Source organism: Macaca thibetana, chromosome 10 (assembly GCF_024542745.1).
Source record: "Macaca thibetana thibetana isolate TM-01 chromosome 10, ASM2454274v1, whole genome shotgun sequence".
NCBI lineage: Eukaryota > Metazoa > Chordata > Mammalia > Primates > Cercopithecidae > Macaca > Macaca thibetana.
The window spans coordinates 4,620,371-4,639,489 of record NC_065587.1 but is presented as its reverse complement, the minus strand read 5'-3'; the positions used below and the strand labels follow the sequence as shown (position 1 = coordinate 4,639,489).

Here is a 19,119-nt window from a genome sequence, read left to right as displayed (position 1 = left end):
CAGGTATTGTTTAAAAGCAACTAAAAATGACGAAATTGTGAAACTTTGAAACTCCCTGAATGTAATGACAAGGAAACTAACATTGTTATATTGGTTGATGCTCCTGGCCAGAAGAGAGAATATTAGCAGGGATAAAAGGGATAGGCCACACGCATTTTCCACCCCAGTGCTGAGAACACGATGGGGGGAAAAGGGAGGTGGCCACAGCCCACACAGTCTCTGCCAAGCTACTTTCTTTTTTTTTTTTTTTTTTTTTTGAGACAGAGTCTTGCTCTGTCACCCAGGCTGGAGTGCAAAAGTGTGATCTCAGCTCATTGCAACCTCCACCTCCCAGGTTCAAGCGATTCTCCTGCCTCAGCCTCCAGAGTAGCTGGGATTACAGGCACCTGCCACCAAGCGCAGCTAATTTGTTTGTATTTTTAGTAGAGATGGGGTTTCACCATGTTGGCCAGGCTGGTTTCGAACTCCTGACCTTAAGTGATCCGCCCGCCTCAGCCTCCCAAAGTGCTGGGATTACAGGTGCGAGCCCCACCACTCCTGGCCCCAGTTCCTTCCTTCCTTCCTTCCTTCCCTCCCTCCCTCCCTCCCTTCCTTCCTTCCCTCCCTCCCTCCCTTCCTTCCTTCTCTCTTTCTCTCTTTCCTTCCTCCCTTCCTCCCTTCCTTCCTTCTTCTTTCTTCCTTCTTTCCTTCTTTCTTTTCTTTCTTTCCTTCCTTCCTTCCTTCTTTCTTTTCTTTTCTTTTCTTTTTTCTCTCTCTCTCTTTCTTTCTTTCTTTCCTTTCTTTTCTTTCTTTCGACAAAGTCTTGTTCTTAACCTAGCCTGGAGTGTGACAGCACCATCTTGGCTCGCTGTAACCTCCGCCTCCTGGGTTCAAGCAATTCTCTTGCCTCAGTCTCCTGAGTAGCTGGGATTACAGGCACCTACCATCACTCCCGGCTAATTTTTGTATTTTTAGTAGAGACGGGGTTTCACCATGTTGGCCAGGCTGGTTTCGAACTCCTGACCTTAAGTGATCTGCCCACCTCAGCCTTCCAAAGTGCTGGGATTACAGGCATGAGCCACCATGCCCAGCCCCAGCTACTTGCTTTCTATTGGAATGAACTTCATGGTTAATAGTCAGTTAGTGACTGCAACTTTTGAACTTTTTGTTCATAGTGAAAAACATTTTAAGTAATGCTTACCCCATTATGTTTCTAGCCATTTGAAAAAAAAATCTCCCTTCAGACAGAATGCAGAATAAAATACGACAGAAAATCTGTACAGATTCACAACCTGATTTAAGTTAATAGGTTATAGAGAAAGAAAGTCTTCTAAACCCTATGAAAGGTTAACAGTTCTCTGTTATTTTTCACTGTGTGCTATTTGATGATTTCCCTGTGAACTCTGATGATTTATTGCCAGAATTCCAAACATAAGATGTGAATTTCACAAAAATGGATGAAAGGTATCTATTTTTCATTGGTAGAGGAAGCCAAAGCATCCCTTCTTCACCGCACTAAAAGCTGTTGTTTACATTAAGCAAACCTCAGATGTGAACGTATTTTTACGCAAATGCATTTAATGGATTAATATTGTCTTTGGGACAGTATTCTTCACTCCATCTGGAGAGTCTGGCGTTCCGTAATCACCATGTGATGACGGCTGCCCTGACAGTGGCTGGTGGCAGCACATGCCCCCTGAGCCTCTCCGTGATGTGATCTGTGGGCATCATGTGACCATTTTCAGAAGGGAAGATAGTTCTGGAAGCTAAAGGTCACCTAGTCAGCCTCGTTGGACGATTGATGACTCAGCTGCGTTCAGGGAGGTGGACCCAAGGCAGAGCCTCTACAAGGCAGTGGTGGGCAGGGCGGTTCAGGCAGGTGGCACCTGGGCAAAGGTGCAGACGTGAAATCCTGAAAGCAATTCTCGGTGCTGCTGGGTTTCCAGGAGGTAGAAGAATGGTGACAAGTGCACCATCAGGTAGGGACAGATATGGAAGGGCTGGAACAGTGTGCTCAGGAGACTGAGCTTCAATCTGGAGGTCCCAGGAAGTGGTTTAAGATGTTTCAGCGAGAGCATGATACAGACCAACCTGGGAAGAACCGCTGCTTTGTCACTGTACCCCTATGGAAATGCTGTTTGCTTTGCTAGTTGAAACAGCCCACTATTGTCTGAGACTCACCCAGTTAGATTTATTTGGACTCCACAAAGTATTCTTGACCATACCATCACAGTCGAGGACCCCCTGCATGAGCTGCCTTCATGGCTACAGGGAGAGCACACCCAAGTGGATGTCACACCCAGCACACATGCCACCGGCTTGGCCCTGCTCCCTGCGCCCCATGGGCAGCCTGAGCCACACTGGCTGCCTGTTGTTCCTGGAGTGTGCCAGCATGTTTCAGTCCTGGCTGGAGCCTTTGCATTTGCTGTTCTCTTTGCTGGAACATTCTCCCCCAAGACATTTACACAGATTGCCCCCTCATTCCCTGAGGTTATCTCCTGCCCCCTAATCAGTGTGAACTTCCCTGGCCTCACCCCGAACACTCCACATGTGCATTCATTTCTTTGTTCACCGTCTGTGTCCCAGTTACAAGGGAGGCTCCCTGAGAGCAGGGATCTGGTTTTTGTTTGTTGTTGTTGTCGTCGTCGTTTTGAGGTGGAGTCTCACTCTGTCGCCCAGGCTGGAGTGCAGTGGTGCAATCTCAGCTCACCGCAACCTCCACCTCCCATGTTCAAGGGATTCTCCTGCCTCAGCCTCCTGAGTAGCTGGAATTACAGGCACCCGCCACCAAGTCGGGCTAATTTTTGTATTTTTAGTAGAGATGGGGTTTCATTGTGTTGGTCAGGCTGCTCTCCAACTCCTGACCTCGTGATCCGCCTGCCTCGGCCTCCCAAAGTGCTGGGATTACAGGCATGAGCCACCGCACCCGGCCCTGTTTTTTTTTTTTTTTTTTTTTTGTTTGTTTATTGGTTTGTTTGTTTTTGAGACACAGTCTCACTCTGTTGTCCAGGCTAGAGTGTGATGGCACGATCTTGGCTCACTGCAACCTCCACCTCCCAGGTTCAAGCGATTCTCCTGCCTCAGCCTCCTGAGTAGCTGGAATTACAGGCGCCTGCCACCACACCCAGCTAATTTTTGTATTTTTAGTAGAGACGGGCTTTCGCCATGTTGGCCAGGCTGGTCTCAAACTCCTGACCTCAAGTGATCCACTCGCCTTGGCCTTCCAAAGTGCTGGGATTACAGGCGCGAGCCACTGTGCCCAGCCCAGGGATCTGTGTCTCCGCTGTGTCCCCAGCACCTCAAACACATTGTATGGAGCTCCGCACAGCTGCTGAGTCAGTGATGGCTGAGTGAGTCCTGGCCCTCGGTCTGCGGCTCCTACAACATTTTGTTTAAAGGTTTTCACTTTCACAGCGTGCTGATCAATAGCCAAGCCCAGAGGAGAGGCTCAGCAATGTTCCTGTTTAGATGATGAATTCAGGCGTATCTTCGATGATAAATGACGTTGCATTTCAAAACAAGCAAGTGGCCAGGCGCAGTGGCTCACACCTCTAATCAAAGCACTTTAGAAGGCCAAGGCAGGCGGATCACCTGACGTCAGAAGTTCGAGACCAGCCTGGCCAATGTGGTGAAAGCCCATCTCTACTAATAATACAAAAAAATTAGCCAGGCGTGCTGGCGGGCTCCTGTAGTCCCAGCCACTCAGGAGGCTGAGGCAGGAGAATGGCATGAACCCAGGAGGTGGAGCTTGCAGTGAGCCGAGATTGCACCACTGCACTCCAGCCTGGGCGACAGAGCGAGACTCCGCCAATCAATCAATCAATCAATCAATCAATCAAACAAACAAGTGAATGTTGTTATACGTCAACCTTATCAATTGTTCCTCTTTCCTCCCGGTAGCTTGGAGCTCGGCTGCGCAACCAACACCATCCAGTCACGATGGTGGACACAGAAAGCCCGCTCTGCCCCCTCTCCCCACTCGAGGCTGGCGATCTAGAGAGCCCGTTATCTGAAGAATTCCTGCAAGAAATGGGAAACATCCAAGAGATTTCGCAATCCATCGGCGAGGATAGTTCTGGAAGCTTCGGTTTTACAGAATACCAGTATTTAGGAAGCTGTCCTGGCTCAGATGGCTCGGTCATCACGGGTAAGTGTGCTGTTTCCTAGAAAGTTTTATTTAGAAATGTTTCTTCCTAAAGAAAGCTGTTCTTTTTAGCTGGAAAATAAGTCACACTTTTTTGCAAGGAAACCTTCAGAGGTGGTAAGGCATCACCTCCAGTGCCACTGGGCCCTGGAAGGCACGTGTCACGGCTCATGGTGCAACCTCTTGTGAAAACCATGCATGCATCAAACAATGCTTGAGATTCAGTCACGGGGAGCAGCTAAAGTACACAGACCCTAACCCCAGCAAGCCCACGGGGGACAGCTAGACATTTTTAAGAGGAGACGTGTGCAAGGGTCTGCATGGAGGCACTGTTGGTAAGAGGGAAGGATGGGAAACAAGCTGGACGTGCGTCAAAGGGAAACAGATAAATTGGGATGCGTTTATACAGTGGCATACTTCATAGCAATTTAAAAGAACAGACTACGCCAGGCGTGGTGGCTCACGCCTATAATCCCAGCACTTTGGAAGGCTGAGGCAGGTGGATCACTTGAGGTCAGGAGTTCGAGACCAGCCTAACCAACATGGTGAGGCCCTATCTATACAAAAACATTTTTTAATAAAAAAAAAATTAGCCAGGCATGGTGGCGCATGCCTGTGGTCCTAGCTACTCAGGATGCTGAGGCAGGAGGACCATTTGAGCCCAGGAGCTCGAGGCTGCCATGAGCTATGATTGCCACTACACTCCAGCCTGGGTGACAGTGAGACCCTGTCTTTAAAACAAACAAACAAAAAAATTAAGAAACATCAAATGAAAATAAACAAGCTTAATGATATATTTAAGATCCAATTAATGTAAAATCTTTTATTTACTTTTTTTATTTTTTGAGACAGAGTTTTGCTCTTGTTGCCCAGGCTGGAGTGCAGTGGTATGATCTCAGCCCACCGCAACCTCCATCTCCCGGGTTCAAGCAGTTCTTCTGCCTCAGCCTCCCTAGTAGCTGGGATTACAGGTGTCTGTCACCACACCTGGCTAATTTTTGTATTTTTAGTAGAGATGGGGTTTCACCATGTTGGCCAGGCTGGTCTCAAACTCCTGACCTCAGGTGGTCCGCCCGCCTCAGCCTCCCAAAGTGCAGGAATTACAGGCCTGAGCCACCGCATCTGGCCCACGTAAAATCTTTAACACTAAACAATCTAGTACATCACTGTTGGAAACAGACATACATATATTGCAAGCTTTAAGGACTCAGTCGCCTCCTGAACGAGACGGAGGGAGAATTGGGGAGGGCTCCCTTGGGGACTCCAATTCTCTCTAGGTTGTATATTTGATAAACCTGGGTGGTGTGTACATGGGTATTACAGTCATGTTGCTTAATGACAGGGACAGGTTGTGAGAAATGCATCCTTAGCGATTTCATCATTGTGTGAAAGTCATAGAGTACACTTAAACAAACCCAGATGGAACAGCCTGCTGCACACCGAGGCTCTGCAGTGCAGCCTGTTGTTCCCAGGCCACACAACTGTACAGCGTGTTACTGTACTGAATAGCATAGGCCCCTGTGACACAGTGGTAAGTATTTGTGTGTCTACACATACCAAAACATATAATAGAAAAGGTTACAGCAAAAATACAGTATTATCATCTTATGGGACCATGATACCACAGTTGAACTTACGGTCTGTTGTTGACCAAATGTCACTGTGTAGTGCGTGACTATACAGAAATAAGCTCAAAGAAATTAAGTAACTTGGCTGGGCGTGGTGGCTCATGCCTGTAATCCCAACACTTTGGGAGACTGAGGCGGGCAGATCACCTGAGGTCAGGAGTTCAAAACCAGTCTAACCAACATGGCGAAACACCGTCTCTACTAAAGAATACAAAAAATTACCCAGGTGTGGTGGCGGGCACCTGTAATCCCAGCTACTCTTCTCAGGAGGCTGAGGCAGGAGAATCGTTTGAACCCAGGTGGCAGAGGTTGCAGTGAGCGGAGATCATACCACTGCATTCTAGCTTTGGCCACAGAGTGAGACTCCGTCTTAAAAAAAAACAAAAAAGTCCAGGTGTGGTGGCTCACACCTGTAATCCCAGCACTTTGGGAGGCCGAGGCAGGCAGATCACTTGAGGTCAGGAGTTAAAGACCAGTCTGGCCAACACGGTGAAACCCCATCTCTACTGAAAATATAAAAATTAGCCAGGCATGGTGGTGTACACCTGTAATGCCTGGGCAACAGAGCAAGACGCCGTCTCAAAAAAAAAAAAAAAAAAAAAAAAAAAACAAGGCAAATTGAGTAACTTGCCACTGTTCATACAGCCAGAACGACACAGCGCCCGGGCCTGGACCCTGCCTCTCAGCTGGCTCTAGAGGGCTGTTCTCTGCATGCTGGCGTGATCGTGCCTTGTAAAAGGTGGCAGTGTTCTCAGCTTAGTCAATCAGGAATTGCAAGAGGCTAGTGAGCCCTTGAGGACTCTGGGGGGCCTTTGTGACTGAGCAGCTTTGGGAGTGACCCTGGCAGATCTTTACAGATGGTGCAAGTTTTGACTCCCTTTCTTCTGGCGCATTAAGCAGAGGATAAGCACTGTGGAGAGAGTGAAGGTTTAGGGAGATGATGGCCCCCAGAGCAGTGCAGGAGGGGACAGGGAGGCTGGAGGAGAGCAAGGAAAAGGCTCCGCATCAGGTGGCGCCTTGAGTGGCCTGGGTAGGTTGCTTGCAGCAAACCCAGGTTAATGGCTTTGACAATGACCGCCATTGCTTCCTGAGCACTGCAGGCTGCCCACACACCTCTCACCTCGGCTTGCCTAAGCCCAAGAGCAGCCTTGTGAGGTCATTGCTATGTTTATTTAAGGAAGGAGGAAAGCAGGCAGGCCCCAGGACATCCTGACTGGCCGGAGATCACCAGCCCAGAACCCAGCCCTTAACCCCACAATGTGCGACCTTTCTTCACCCATCACAGACACACCCCATGCTGGTTCACTGTTCACTGACTATTTGTGCTATTTATCAGAAAAACTTTTTCTTTATGGGTTTGAAAAGATTTATTTTGCTTTTGTTTGTTTTTCTTTTTTGCCTTTCTTTTTTAAGGAAGGCAGGCTCCCCCAGCCCCACCCCCAGGGTGAAAAATATAGTTCATTGTCTAGTAAAAGAGTTCAAAGATACGCTTTTTTCTCTGGGTAAAATATACTCTAGAGCTTGTTCTGAAATATGGAATTAGTGTGAGCTGCGGGAGTGGGTGGGTGTGTGGCTCTAGCTCTGGAAAGTTCTTTCCCGGCAGTGGCTAGGAGGGCTGCTCGGCCCCCTCTCACCTCCCCCAGCAGCTTAAACACAGGACCCCTTATTCTGTGCTCTCTTCTGACCCCTGGTCCTCATGCAGGAGGGAACCCTGTTCTTCTAATTAGATGCAGGGATCCTTTTCTAAGAGTAGCGTATTTTAGGTCATTGTTAAGAGTTATAATCTAAAACGTATTTTTAACTCATCTGAAAGTTCTGACAGAAGTAAGGCTTGAGAATTTCCTGCATACTAGCCTTGTGGTCTGTATAATCCATTAAAAGCCACATTTAGCCCAATTCCACAGACTGAACTGTGCTTCCTACCTAAATAAATTAAGAGCAGGTGGGGCACGGTGGTCACTCCTGTAATCCCAGCACTTTGGGAGGTCAAGGCGGGTGGATCACCTGAGGTCAGGAGTTTAGACCAACCTGGCCAACATGGTGAAACCTCATCTCTACTAAAAATGCAAAAAAATTACCTGGGCATGGAGGCATGCACCTCTTAAGCTTAAGGACATATTTCTTATGATCCAGTTAATATAAAATATTTTATTTTATTTTATTTTTTTATATTTTGAGACAGAGTTTCACTCTTGTTGCCCAGGCTGGAGTGCAGTGGTGCAATCTCGGTCTGTCATCCCAACTACTCTGGAGGCTGAGGCAGCAGAGTCACTTGAACCCGGGAGGCGGAGATTGCAGTGAGCCAAGATCACACCACTGCACTCCAGCCTGGGCAACAGAGTGAGACTCCGTTTTTAAATAAATAAATAAATAACAAGGGTTCAGGGGAGGAGAGAGAGGGTTCCAAATTTGTTTTGAACCAATTCCAAGGAACTTTATGGCAAAAAGAAAAAAAAGGAGAACTTATAAAAAGTGACCACACTGAATTGTCCTGGACACACATCCCTGGTTTTGACCACTAGCCTTTGAAGTAGCGAGTGGGGTGATAACCCGTTTTTATTTCCCTCCCAGCATTTCCTCGCTCTTATTCATACATGTGGTCATTTGTACTCATCTCACAATCCTTAAAACCTCTTTGCTTCTTTCCGGGTTTTACTGTACTGTTACTGCGAAGTCTGAGAGATGAGGTTATTTAAGATTATTTCTTATTTGTAAATTAGATCTTTCATCTTTGTATCTAATCTGCTCTTTTGGGTAATATTCCTAGTTAGGTAGACTGGTCTTTCAGAAGGGCTGAATATTAAATGCACTTACTTTAAACTTTACACCCAGGAGACCGGATGGGTGAGGCTGGTTCACTCAGCCAACGTACTTTTTTACCCCTGGTTTTTCTTCCCGGCTTTATTGCCATAATTGACATACAATAAACTGCACATCCTTAAAGGTTACAGTCTGATACGTGTACATGCACACGCACCTGTGAAACCATCATCACACTCAAAATCGTGATGCAGAATTTTTGCTCTTTAGTTCAACTAAATCTGGGTTCTCGTGTCATGACCAGGAAAAATTAGGCACGTGGACACATAGAAGGGTGAGGAGAGCAGTATTGGGTGAAAAGGAAAAAAGAGAAAAACTCTCAGCAAAGCTAGAGGGGATCCTGCCAGTGGGTTCCCAGCTCACAGACTGATAACCAGGCCACCACACATGAGCTGGAGGCCAGGCTCCTCCCCAATGCGCAAGGTGAGAACTTCCCGTGGCTCCACCCCATTCTCCCAGTGCCCAGCTGGGTCCCCGTCCCTTGCGGGCCTGTCCAGACAAGGGAACCCTGGGCAGGTTCCCTCATCTGCACAAAAGCATCTGATGTAAACACTTATGGGGCAGGTTGCAGATTCTCTGGGGACTCCCCCCTTATCTGCCTCCTGCATCTATCAGTAGTGCCTCTGTCTGTCACCCCTGAAGTTTACTTGTGCTGTTTTCTTTTTCTTTTTTTTTTTGAGATGGAGCCTCTATCTGTCGCCCAGGCTGGAGTGCAGTGGTGCGATCTTGACTCACTGCAACCTCCGCCTCCCAGGTTCACTCCATTCTCCTGCCGAGTAGCTGGGACTACAGGCGCCTACCACAACGCCCAGCTAATTTTTTGTGTTTTTGGTAGAGACAGGGTTTCACCGGGTTAGCCAGGATGGTCTCGATCTCCTGATTTCGTGATCCGCCCACCTCGGCCTCCCAAAGTGCTGGGATTACAGGTGTGAGCCACTGCGCCCGGCCACTTGTGCTGTTTTCTAATTACTCTTTTCCCAGCCCTATACCTCCCTGCCTCCCTCCCCCAGTAAACCACTGATCCACTTTCTATCATTCTAGGTTGCTTTATATTTCCTAGAATTTTATATAAATGGAATCATACAGCACGTACTCTTTCTAGGCTGGCTTCTTTCGCTCTGCAGAATGGCTGTGAGACTCATCTGCATTGCAGCAAGCATCAGTAGTTCATTCTTCTTCATCCATCGTGTGAACATAGCACAGTTTGCTGATTCACGCACCTGTTGATGAGCATTGAGTTTGTTTCTAGCTTGTGGCTATTACAAATAAAGCTGCTATGAACATTCATGTACAAGTCTGTGTATAGACCTCTGCTTTCATTTCTCTTGAATAAATACCTAGGAGTGTGATGGCTGGAACAGATGGTAGGTGTTTGTGTAACTTTTTAAGAAACTGCCAAAATCTTTTCCAACATTTCGGAAAAATCTTAGAAAATGCTATACTATTTTATATTCCCACTGGCAGTATATGGGGGAGTTCCAGTTCCTCCATGATCAATCTTTTTAATTTTAACCATGTCAGTAGGTGTGTGATGGTCTCTCACTGTGGTGGTTTTTATTTGCACTTCCCTGGTGATGTTGAGCATCTTTTTGTATGCTTATTTACCATATATCTTCTTTGTTGACATTTCTATTCAAATCTTTTGCTTATTTTTTAATTGAGTTACTTGTTTTTCCACTATTCACTATTGAACATTATTTATATATTTTGAATACAAATACTTTACCAGACATGTGATCTACAATATTTTCCCCAGTGTGTGGTTTGTCTTTCTTTTCTTTCTACTAATAGTATCTTTAAAAAAAAAAAAATAGTTTTTTTGTTTATTTTGTTTTGTTTTTGAGATAGGGTCTCAATCTGTTGCCCAGGCTAGAGTGCAGTGTTATGATCATGGCTTACTGCAGCCTTGACCTCTTGGGCTCAGGAGACCCTCCGACCTCAGCCTCCTGAGTAGCTGGGACCACAGGTGTGTACCACCATGTTTGGCTAAGTTTTTCTTTTTTTTTTGTGGATATGGAGACTCATTATGTGGCCAGGGTTGGTCTTGAACTCCTGCACTCAAGCGACCCTCCCACCTCTGCCTCCCAAAGTGCTGGGATTATAGGTATGAGCCATCATGCCAGACCAGTTCTTAATTTTGATGAAGTCCAATTTATCAATGTCCTTTTTTTATGGATACTTCATATTTTTATTTATTTATTTATTTGAGAGAGGGTCTCACTCTGAGCCCAGGCTGGAATTCAGTGGCATGATCTCAGCTCACTGCAGCCTCAACCTCCCAGGCCCAGGTAATCCTCCTACCTCAGCCTCCCAAGTAGCTGAGACTACAGGTACCCGCCACCATGCCCAGGTAAATTTCTTGTATTTTTTGTAGAGACGGGGTTTCACCATGTTGCCCAGGTTGGTCTCAAACTTCTGGGCTCAAGCGATCCACCCGTCTCAGCCTTCCGAAGTGCTGGGATTACAGGCGTGAGCCACCATACCCAGCCATATATATATACACACACACACACATATATATATGGTTGTTTATATATGTATATTTATATATATGTATATTTATATTTATATCTATTTTTGAGACAGAGTCTCACTCTGTTGCCCAGGCTGCAGTGCAGTTGTGTAATCTCAGCTCACTGAGATTAATTTTAGTTTTAATTTTTAATTGACAAATAATAATTGTATTTTTATGGGGCACAATGTGATGTTTTGGTCCATGTTTACATTGGGGAATGTGTAAATCAAGCTAATGAACATATCCACCACCTCACCAACTTACCATTTTTTGTGTGTGGTGAGAACACTTAAAGGCTGCTCCTTGAGGCCAGGCCCAATCCCAGCACTTTGGGAGGCTAAGGCGGGTGGATCACTTGAGGTCGGGAGTTTCAGACCAGCCTGGCCAACATGGTGAAACCCTGTACCTACTAAAAACACAAAAATTAGCCAGGCATGGTGGTACACACCTGTAGTCCTAGCTACTCAGGAGGCTGAGGCAGGAGAATCACTTGAACCCAAGAGGCAGAGGCTGCAGTGAGCTGAGATCATGCTACTGCACTCCAGCCTGGGCAACAGAGCAAGACTCCATCTCAAAAAAAAAAAAAAAGTATTTCTTGAGCAATTTTGAAATATACAACACATCATTGTTAATTATGGTCACCATACTGGGTAGTAGATCACTAAATCTTATTCTTCCTGTGTAACTAAAACCTTGTTCCTTTTGACCAACATCCCCCCATTCCCCCCGGCAGCCTTAGCCCCTGATAACCACCATTGCACTCTCTACTGCTGTGAGTTTGACCTTTTTAGATTTCACATATGAGATCACATGGTATTTGTCTTTCTGTGCCTGGCTTATTTTACTTAGCGTAATACTTTCCAGATTTACCCATGTTGTTGCAAATGAAATTTCCTTCTTTTTTAAGGCTGAATAGTATCTGTGTGTATGTGTGTGTGTGTGTGTGTGTGTGTGTGTCACATTTTCTTTATCTCTTTATTCATTAATGATCATTTAGGATGATTCCACATCAGGCTACTGTGTATGGTGCCACAGTGAACGTGGAGGTGTAGGCATCTCTTCAGTGTACTGGATCCAATCTCCTTGGATATAAACCTGGAAGTGGGATTGCTGGATCATACGTAGTGCTATTTTTGTTTTTTTGAGGAACCTCCATACTTATTTTCCATAATGCTATTCTAATTCACAATACTACCAACATTGGACATGGGTTCTTTTTTCTCTACATCCTTGCCAACCTCTTGTTATCTTTTACCTTTTTATGTATCTGGCTGCTTCTACATTTTTTTCTTTCTCACCAATTCTGAACCATTTGATGGTTTCTTCCTTTATGCTTCTTGTGCTTGAGGTTCATTGAGCATCTGGGATCAGTGCATTTATTGTTTTCATCAAATTCAGAAGGTTAGGCCATTATTTCTTCAAATTTTTTTTGTCCGTCTCTCTCTACCTTTGGGAGCTCCAGTTATATATACGTTAGGCCACTTCAAGTTGTCATACAGTTCACTAATGCTAAGTTCTTTTTTTAAGTCTTGTTTCTGTGTTTCACTTTGGACAGTTTCTATTGCTACATCTTCAAATTTACTAATTTTTTCTTCTGCAATATCTAATCTTCTCCTAATCCCATCCAGTGTATTTTCCATATTAGATATTATAGTTTTCATCACTAAAAGCATGATTTGGTTCTGTTTTCACCCATGTATCTATATAACATGTCCAGTCTTTCACTCAGCTTCTTAAACATTTAGAATATGGTCAGAATAACTTTTTTTGCTGTTTTGTTTTAGAGACAGGGTCTCACTTTGTTGCCCAGGCTGGAGTGCAGTGGTGTGATCACAGCTCACTGCAGCCCCGACCTCCTGGGCTCAAGGAATCCTCCCACCTTAGCCTCCTATATAGCTGGGACCACAGGCACACACCACCACACCTGGCTAATTTTTAAATTTTTTGTAGAGACAGGGATCTCACTTTGTTGCCCAGACTGGTCTCAAACTCCTGGGTTCAAGCAATTCTCCCGCCTTGGCCTCCCAAAGTGTTGGGATTACAGGCATGAGCCCAGCCCAGAATAACTTTTTAAAAATGTCTTGAGGCTGAGGTGGGCAGATCATCTGAGGTCAGGAGTTCGAGACCAGCCTGACTAACATGGAGAAACCCCACCTCTACTAAAAATACCAAGTTAGCCAGGCATGGTGGCATGTGCCTGTAATCCCAGCTACTAGGGAAGCTAAGGCAAGAGAATCGCTTGAACCCGGGAGGTGGAGGTTGCGGTGAGCCGAGATCACACCACTCCGGCCTGGGCATCAAGAGCGAAACTCCATCTCAAACACACACACACACACACACACACACACACACACACAAAACAAAACAAAACAAAACAAAAACAACAACAAAAAAAACTCTTAGCCACAATTTCTGTCATCTGTGTCACTTCTGAGTCCCTTTCCATTCATTTATTTTTCTCCTCGTCATGGGTCATATTTTTCTGATTCTTCATGTGTCCTGCAATTTTTTTTTCTTTTTCTTTTTCTTTCTTTTTTTTTCTTTTCCTTGGAGATGGAGTCTTACTCTGTCACCCAGGCTGGAGTGCGGTGGCACAATCTCAGCTCACTGCAACCTCCGCCTCCCAGGTTCAAGCAATTCTCCTGCTTCAGCCTCCCAAGTAGCTGGGATTACAGGCGCTAACCACCATGCCCAGATAATTTTTTGTATTTTTAGCAGAGACAGAGTTTCACCATGACGGCCAAGCTGATTTTGAACTCCTGACCTCAAGTGATCCGCCCACCTTGGCCTCGCAAAGTGCTAGGATTACAGGTGTGAGCCACCGCGCCCGGCCAATTGTTTTCATTGGATGCCATATGTTGGGAACTTTATTGGGTGATGGATATTTTTGATTTCCTATAAATATTCCTGAACTTTGTTCTGGGATGCAGTTAAGTGACTTGGAAAATGTTCGATCCTTCCAGGTCCTGTTTTTCAGCTTCATTAGATGGGACCATTGCAGTGTTTATTTTAGAGATAACTTTGCCCCACTGCTGAGGCAAAACCACTCTGAGCTCTTTGCCTGATGCTCCATGACTTCAGTGATCTTCCACTGTGAGAGGTGAGAACAGGACTGTATCCAGCTCCATGTGGGTCCCAGGCAGCGTTCACTATCATCATTTCAGGATGCTACTGAAGTATCCCTTTTTTAGGCTCTCTCAGTTGACAAAGCAAATACATATACGTGTACATACTAACCTATGTGTATACAGGAATCTATCAGTATTTCAGTCCGTGGCCATCTATAGCTGTAGTAAGCCAAACATGAGTGTGTGCTGATGTCTCAGCCCTCATCTGTTATCAGATGGATTGTTCTAGCCTCCTCCACTTGCCTACCTGTCAACTTCACCATTCCTTGAATTCGTTGTTCATTTTCCGTATACCTGTACAGTGGCATCAGAATTGTTAACCCACACCCTGTGGGAAAAAAACTTCAGCTAGAGCACAGTGTTGATGAGCAGATCCTTTTGCCTTTAGTCTTATAGATTCCAGTCATTCTAAATTATTCAGTGCAGCGCCTTTCCGTACCTGCCCCCACTTTTTCCCCTGAGATTGTTTCCTACATTCGTAGCACAGTTAGATTGTTTTGTTACCTTCTGCATTCCACCCTGGGATCCTCCAACCTCCTAAATTAGTTTTGTTTCATTTGCACACGTTAGGTTCAATCTGAACTATAAAGTTCTGTGGGTTTTCACAAATGCATAGTGTCATATATCCACCACTACATTTTCCTTCTCTCTCTTTCTTGCATTCTTGTCTCACTCTGTCACCCAGGCTGGAGTGCAGTGGCACAATCTCGGCTCACTGCAACCTCCACCTCCCGGGTTCAAGCCATTCTGCTGCCTCAGCTTCCCGAGTAGCTGGGACTACAGGCACGCACCACCATACCTGGCTAATTTTTTTGTATTTTTAGTAGAGATGACGTTTCGCTATGTGGGCCAGGCTGGTCTCAAACTCCTGACCTCATGATCCACCCACTTCGGCTTCCCAAAGCGCTGAGATTACAGGCGTGAGCCACCATGCCCGGTCTCTCTTTCTTTTTCTTTCTTTCCTTCGTTCTTTCTTTCTCTCTTTCTCTCTTTCTTTTTCTATTCTATTCTATTCTATTCTATTCTATTCTATTCTATTCTACTCTTTTTTTAGATGGAGGTCTCACTGTGACACCCAGGCTGGAGTACAGTGGCAGCACAATCTCAGCTCCCTGCAGCCTCAGCCTCCCAGGGCTCAGGTGATCCTCCCACCTCAGCTTCCCAAGCAGCTGGGATTAGAGGTGCACACTGCCACGCCCAGCAAATTTATGTATTTTTTGTAAAGACAGGGTTTGACCATGTTGCCCAGGCTGGTCTCAAACTCCTGAGCTCAAGTGATCTGCCGACCTCAGCCTCCCAAAGTGCTGGGATGACAGGCATGACCCACCGTACCCAGACCACTGTTACATTTTCATATGAATAGTCTCACCACATCAAAAAACCCCATGCTTCACCTATTCAACCCTGCCTCTCCCACCCCTAGCCAGCTCAGAAATGGTTCTTTTTACCGTTGCTATAATTTTGCCTTTTCCAGAATGCCATGAATTTGAAGTCATATAGTATGTAGCCTTTTCAGACTGATTTCTTTTATAACAATATGCATTTAAGAGTCATTCATGTCTTTCCATGGCTTGATACCTCATTTCTTTTTACACTGAATGAAGTCCCACTGTCTGTTTGTACCACAGTTTGTATATCTATTCACCTATTTAAGGGCATCTTGGTTGCTTCCAATTTTTGGCAATTAAGAATAAAGCTGGCCGGGCGCAGTGGCTCACACCTATAATCCCAGCACTTTGGGAGGCCAAGGGGGGCATATCACTTGAGGTCAGGAGTTTGAGACCAGCCTGGCCAACATGGTGAAACCCTGTCTCTACTAAAAATACAGAAATTAGCTGGGCATGGTGATGGGTGCCTGTAATCCCAGCTACTTGGAAGGCTGAGGCAGGAGAATCACTTAAACCTGGAGGCAGAGGTTGCAGTGAGCTGAGATTGTGCCACTGCACTCCAGCCTGGGTGACAGAGTGAGACTCTGTCTCAAAAAAAAAAAAAGCTGCTCTAAACTTGTGTAGGTTTTGTGTGGACAGAAGTTTCCAAATCAACTGGACAAATACCTACGAGTGTGATTCCATCATACAGTAAAACTGCTTTGCTTTGTCAGAGACTGCCAGAATGTCCTCCAAGGGGGCTGTCTCATGTTGCACTCCCACCAGCAATGAATGGGGGTTCCTGTTGCTCCACATCCTCACCAAATTTGATGATGTCAGTTTTGTGGATTTTGGTCATCCCTAGTAGGTGTGTGGTGACACCACATTGTTTTTCTCATTCTCAATGCCCCAATGACATATGATGCTGAGCATCGTTTCATATGCTTACATGCCATCTGTATATCATCTTTGCTGAAGTGACTGTTCAGATCTTTTGCCCATTTTTTTTTTCCTTTTGAGACGTAGTCTTGCTCTGTCACCAGGTTGGAGTGCAGTGGCATGATCTCAGCTCACTGCAGCCTCCGCCTCCTGGGTTCAAGTGATTCACCTGCCTCAGCCTCCCAAGTAGCTGGGACTACAGGCGCACGACACCATGCCCGGCTAATTTTTGTTATTTTTAGTAGAGACGGGGTTTCACCGTGTTAGTCAGGATGGTCTCCATCTCCTGACTTCGTGACTGCCCACCTTGGCCTCCCAAAGTGCTGGGATTACAGGCGTGAGCCACCACACCTGGCCGCCACACGCAGCCCCCATTTTTCAATTGAGTTGTTTGTTTTCTTATTGTTGTTTTAAGACCTCTTTGTATATTACCACATGTGTATTGAAAATATTTTCTCCCAGTCTGTGGCTTGTCTTTAATTTTCTTAGCAATGTGTTTTGCAGAGCAGAAGGTTTAATTAGCTTTCATAAATTCCAACTTATATTTTCTCTTTCATGGATTATGCATTTGGTGTTACCCACACAGATTTTTATACTGTATTCTGGTGCCATTTACTGAGTTGGCAATTGTGGAAGAACTGGAAGGAAGGAAGCAAACAAAAAGAGTTCTGTGTGGCACTGTCAGCGCGGGGGCATGGGGAGTCCTGCAGGGTGAGGTATGGGCGAGATGGTCTGGTGATGTGTGCAGCGGAGATGTGCGGTCCCCAGATGTGCAGATCAGGAGATGTGTGGGTATGATGTACGGGTCTGGAGAAGTGCGGTTCCCAAGATGTGCGGTCCGGAGATGTGCGGGTACCCAGAGGTGCAGATCGGAGATGTGGGGGTCCGGAGATATGCGGATCAGGAGATGTGCCAGTCCCGAGATGTGCGGATCAGAGATGTAGAGGTCCCGAGATTTGTGGATCCGGAGAGGTGAGGGTCCCAACATGTATGGAGCAGGAGATGAGGGAGTCTGGAGATGTGCGGAGCGGAGATGTGGGGATCAGGAGATGTGGGGATCAGGAGATGTGGAGGGCCAGGAGATACGCGGGTCCGGAGATGCGCAGATCAGGAGATGGGCGAATCGGAGATACGTGGGTCCAGAAATGTGCGGAGCGGAGATGTGCGAATCAGGAGCTGTAGGGGGTCAGGAGATGCACGGGTCCAGAGATGCGGGGGTCCGGAGATAGTGGGTCTGGAGATATGCAGAACAGAGATGAGCAGATCGGAAATGCATGGGTCCAGAGATCCATGGGTCCAGAGATCCACGGGTCCAGAGATCTGCGGTTCCGGAGATGCACGGGTCCGGAGATGCGCAGGTCCGGAGATGAGAATCTGAAGATGTGTGGATGGGAGATGTGCAGGTCCGGAGATGCGCGGGGCGGCGATGCGCTGATTGGAGATGCTCGGATCAGAGATGCTCAGATCGAAGATGTCGGAATGAGGAGATGTGCAGGGCGGAGATGTGTGGATTGGAGACACTCGAGTCCGGAGATATGCGGGGCGGAGATGCGTGGGTCTAGGGATGCGTGATCTGAGATGTGTGGGTCCGGAGCTCGGGGTCAGCTCAGCAGCAGTCGGAGCGAGCATGCTGGCTTTGGGAGCACAGCACAACGGCAGCTGTAGGAGTGCAAGAGGGTGTGACCCAGAGGCAGGGCCCGGCCCTGCATGGGTATTCTGAGGTTTACGCCTCAGCATTAGATGCCTCATATGCTAAATCACATCCTCGTAGACCCGGTTCAGACACAGGATAGTGATGCCTGGACTATTCATCTGTCTCTCCTCTTTTTCCCCAGACACGCTTTCACCAGCTTCGAGCCCCTCCTCGGTGACTTATCCTGTGGTCCCCGGCAGCGTGGACGAGTCTCCCAGTGGAGCATTGAACATCGAATGTAGAATCTGCGGGGACAAGGCCTCAGGCTACCATTACGGAGTCCACGCGTGTGAAGGCTGCAAGGTAGAGGGGACCTGGAACAGGGCCCGGTGGCTGCCACCATCAACCACTTGTGGTTACTTTTATAGCAAATGGCAGTCATTACTGAGAGATTGCAGAAAGTCCCGGATAAGAAACTGACCTCAGGCCAGGCGCGGTATCTCACACCTATAATTCCAGCACTTTGGGAAGCCAAGGCGAGTGGATCATCTGAGATCAGGAGTTCGAAACCGGCCTGGTCAACATGGTGAAACGCTGTCTCTACTAAAAATACAAAAACATTAGCCAGGCATGGTGGTGGGTGCCTGTAATCCCAGCTACTTGGGAGGCCGGGGCAGGAGAATCGCTTGAACCCAGGAGCCAGAGGTTGCAGTGAGCCAAGATTGCGCCACTGCACTCCAGCCTGGACAACAAGAGTAAGACTCCGTCTCAAAAAAAAAAAAAAAAAAAAAAAAAGGAAAAGAAAAGAAGAAAAGAAACTGACCTCAGTAATAGATTAGCCTCTCTCTTTAGAGCACAGAACCCCCAAGAGCGTGAACCCTATTGTGAACTGCACATTTGAGGGATCTAGCTTGTATGCCCCTTATGAGAATCTAATACCTGATGTTCCAAGGTAGAACAGTTTCA

The 19,119-nt window shown here is 46.6% G+C and overlaps 1 protein-coding gene across 10 annotated transcripts in view; it reads left to right on the top strand.

Moving 5' to 3' along the window:
- Positions 1-19,119, top strand: part of PPARA (peroxisome proliferator activated receptor alpha) — a 103,353-nt gene that overhangs the window by 55,028 nt on the left and 29,206 nt on the right. For all 10 annotated transcript variants that reach the window (XM_050805880.1, XM_050805882.1, XM_050805881.1 and 7 more), the window contains 2 exons: positions 3,880-4,126; positions 18,356-18,516. In XM_050805880.1, the coding sequence (XP_050661837.1) occupies positions 3,880-4,126; positions 18,356-18,516 (408 nt within the window). The remainder of the gene's footprint in view (positions 1-3,879; positions 4,127-18,355; positions 18,517-19,119) is intronic.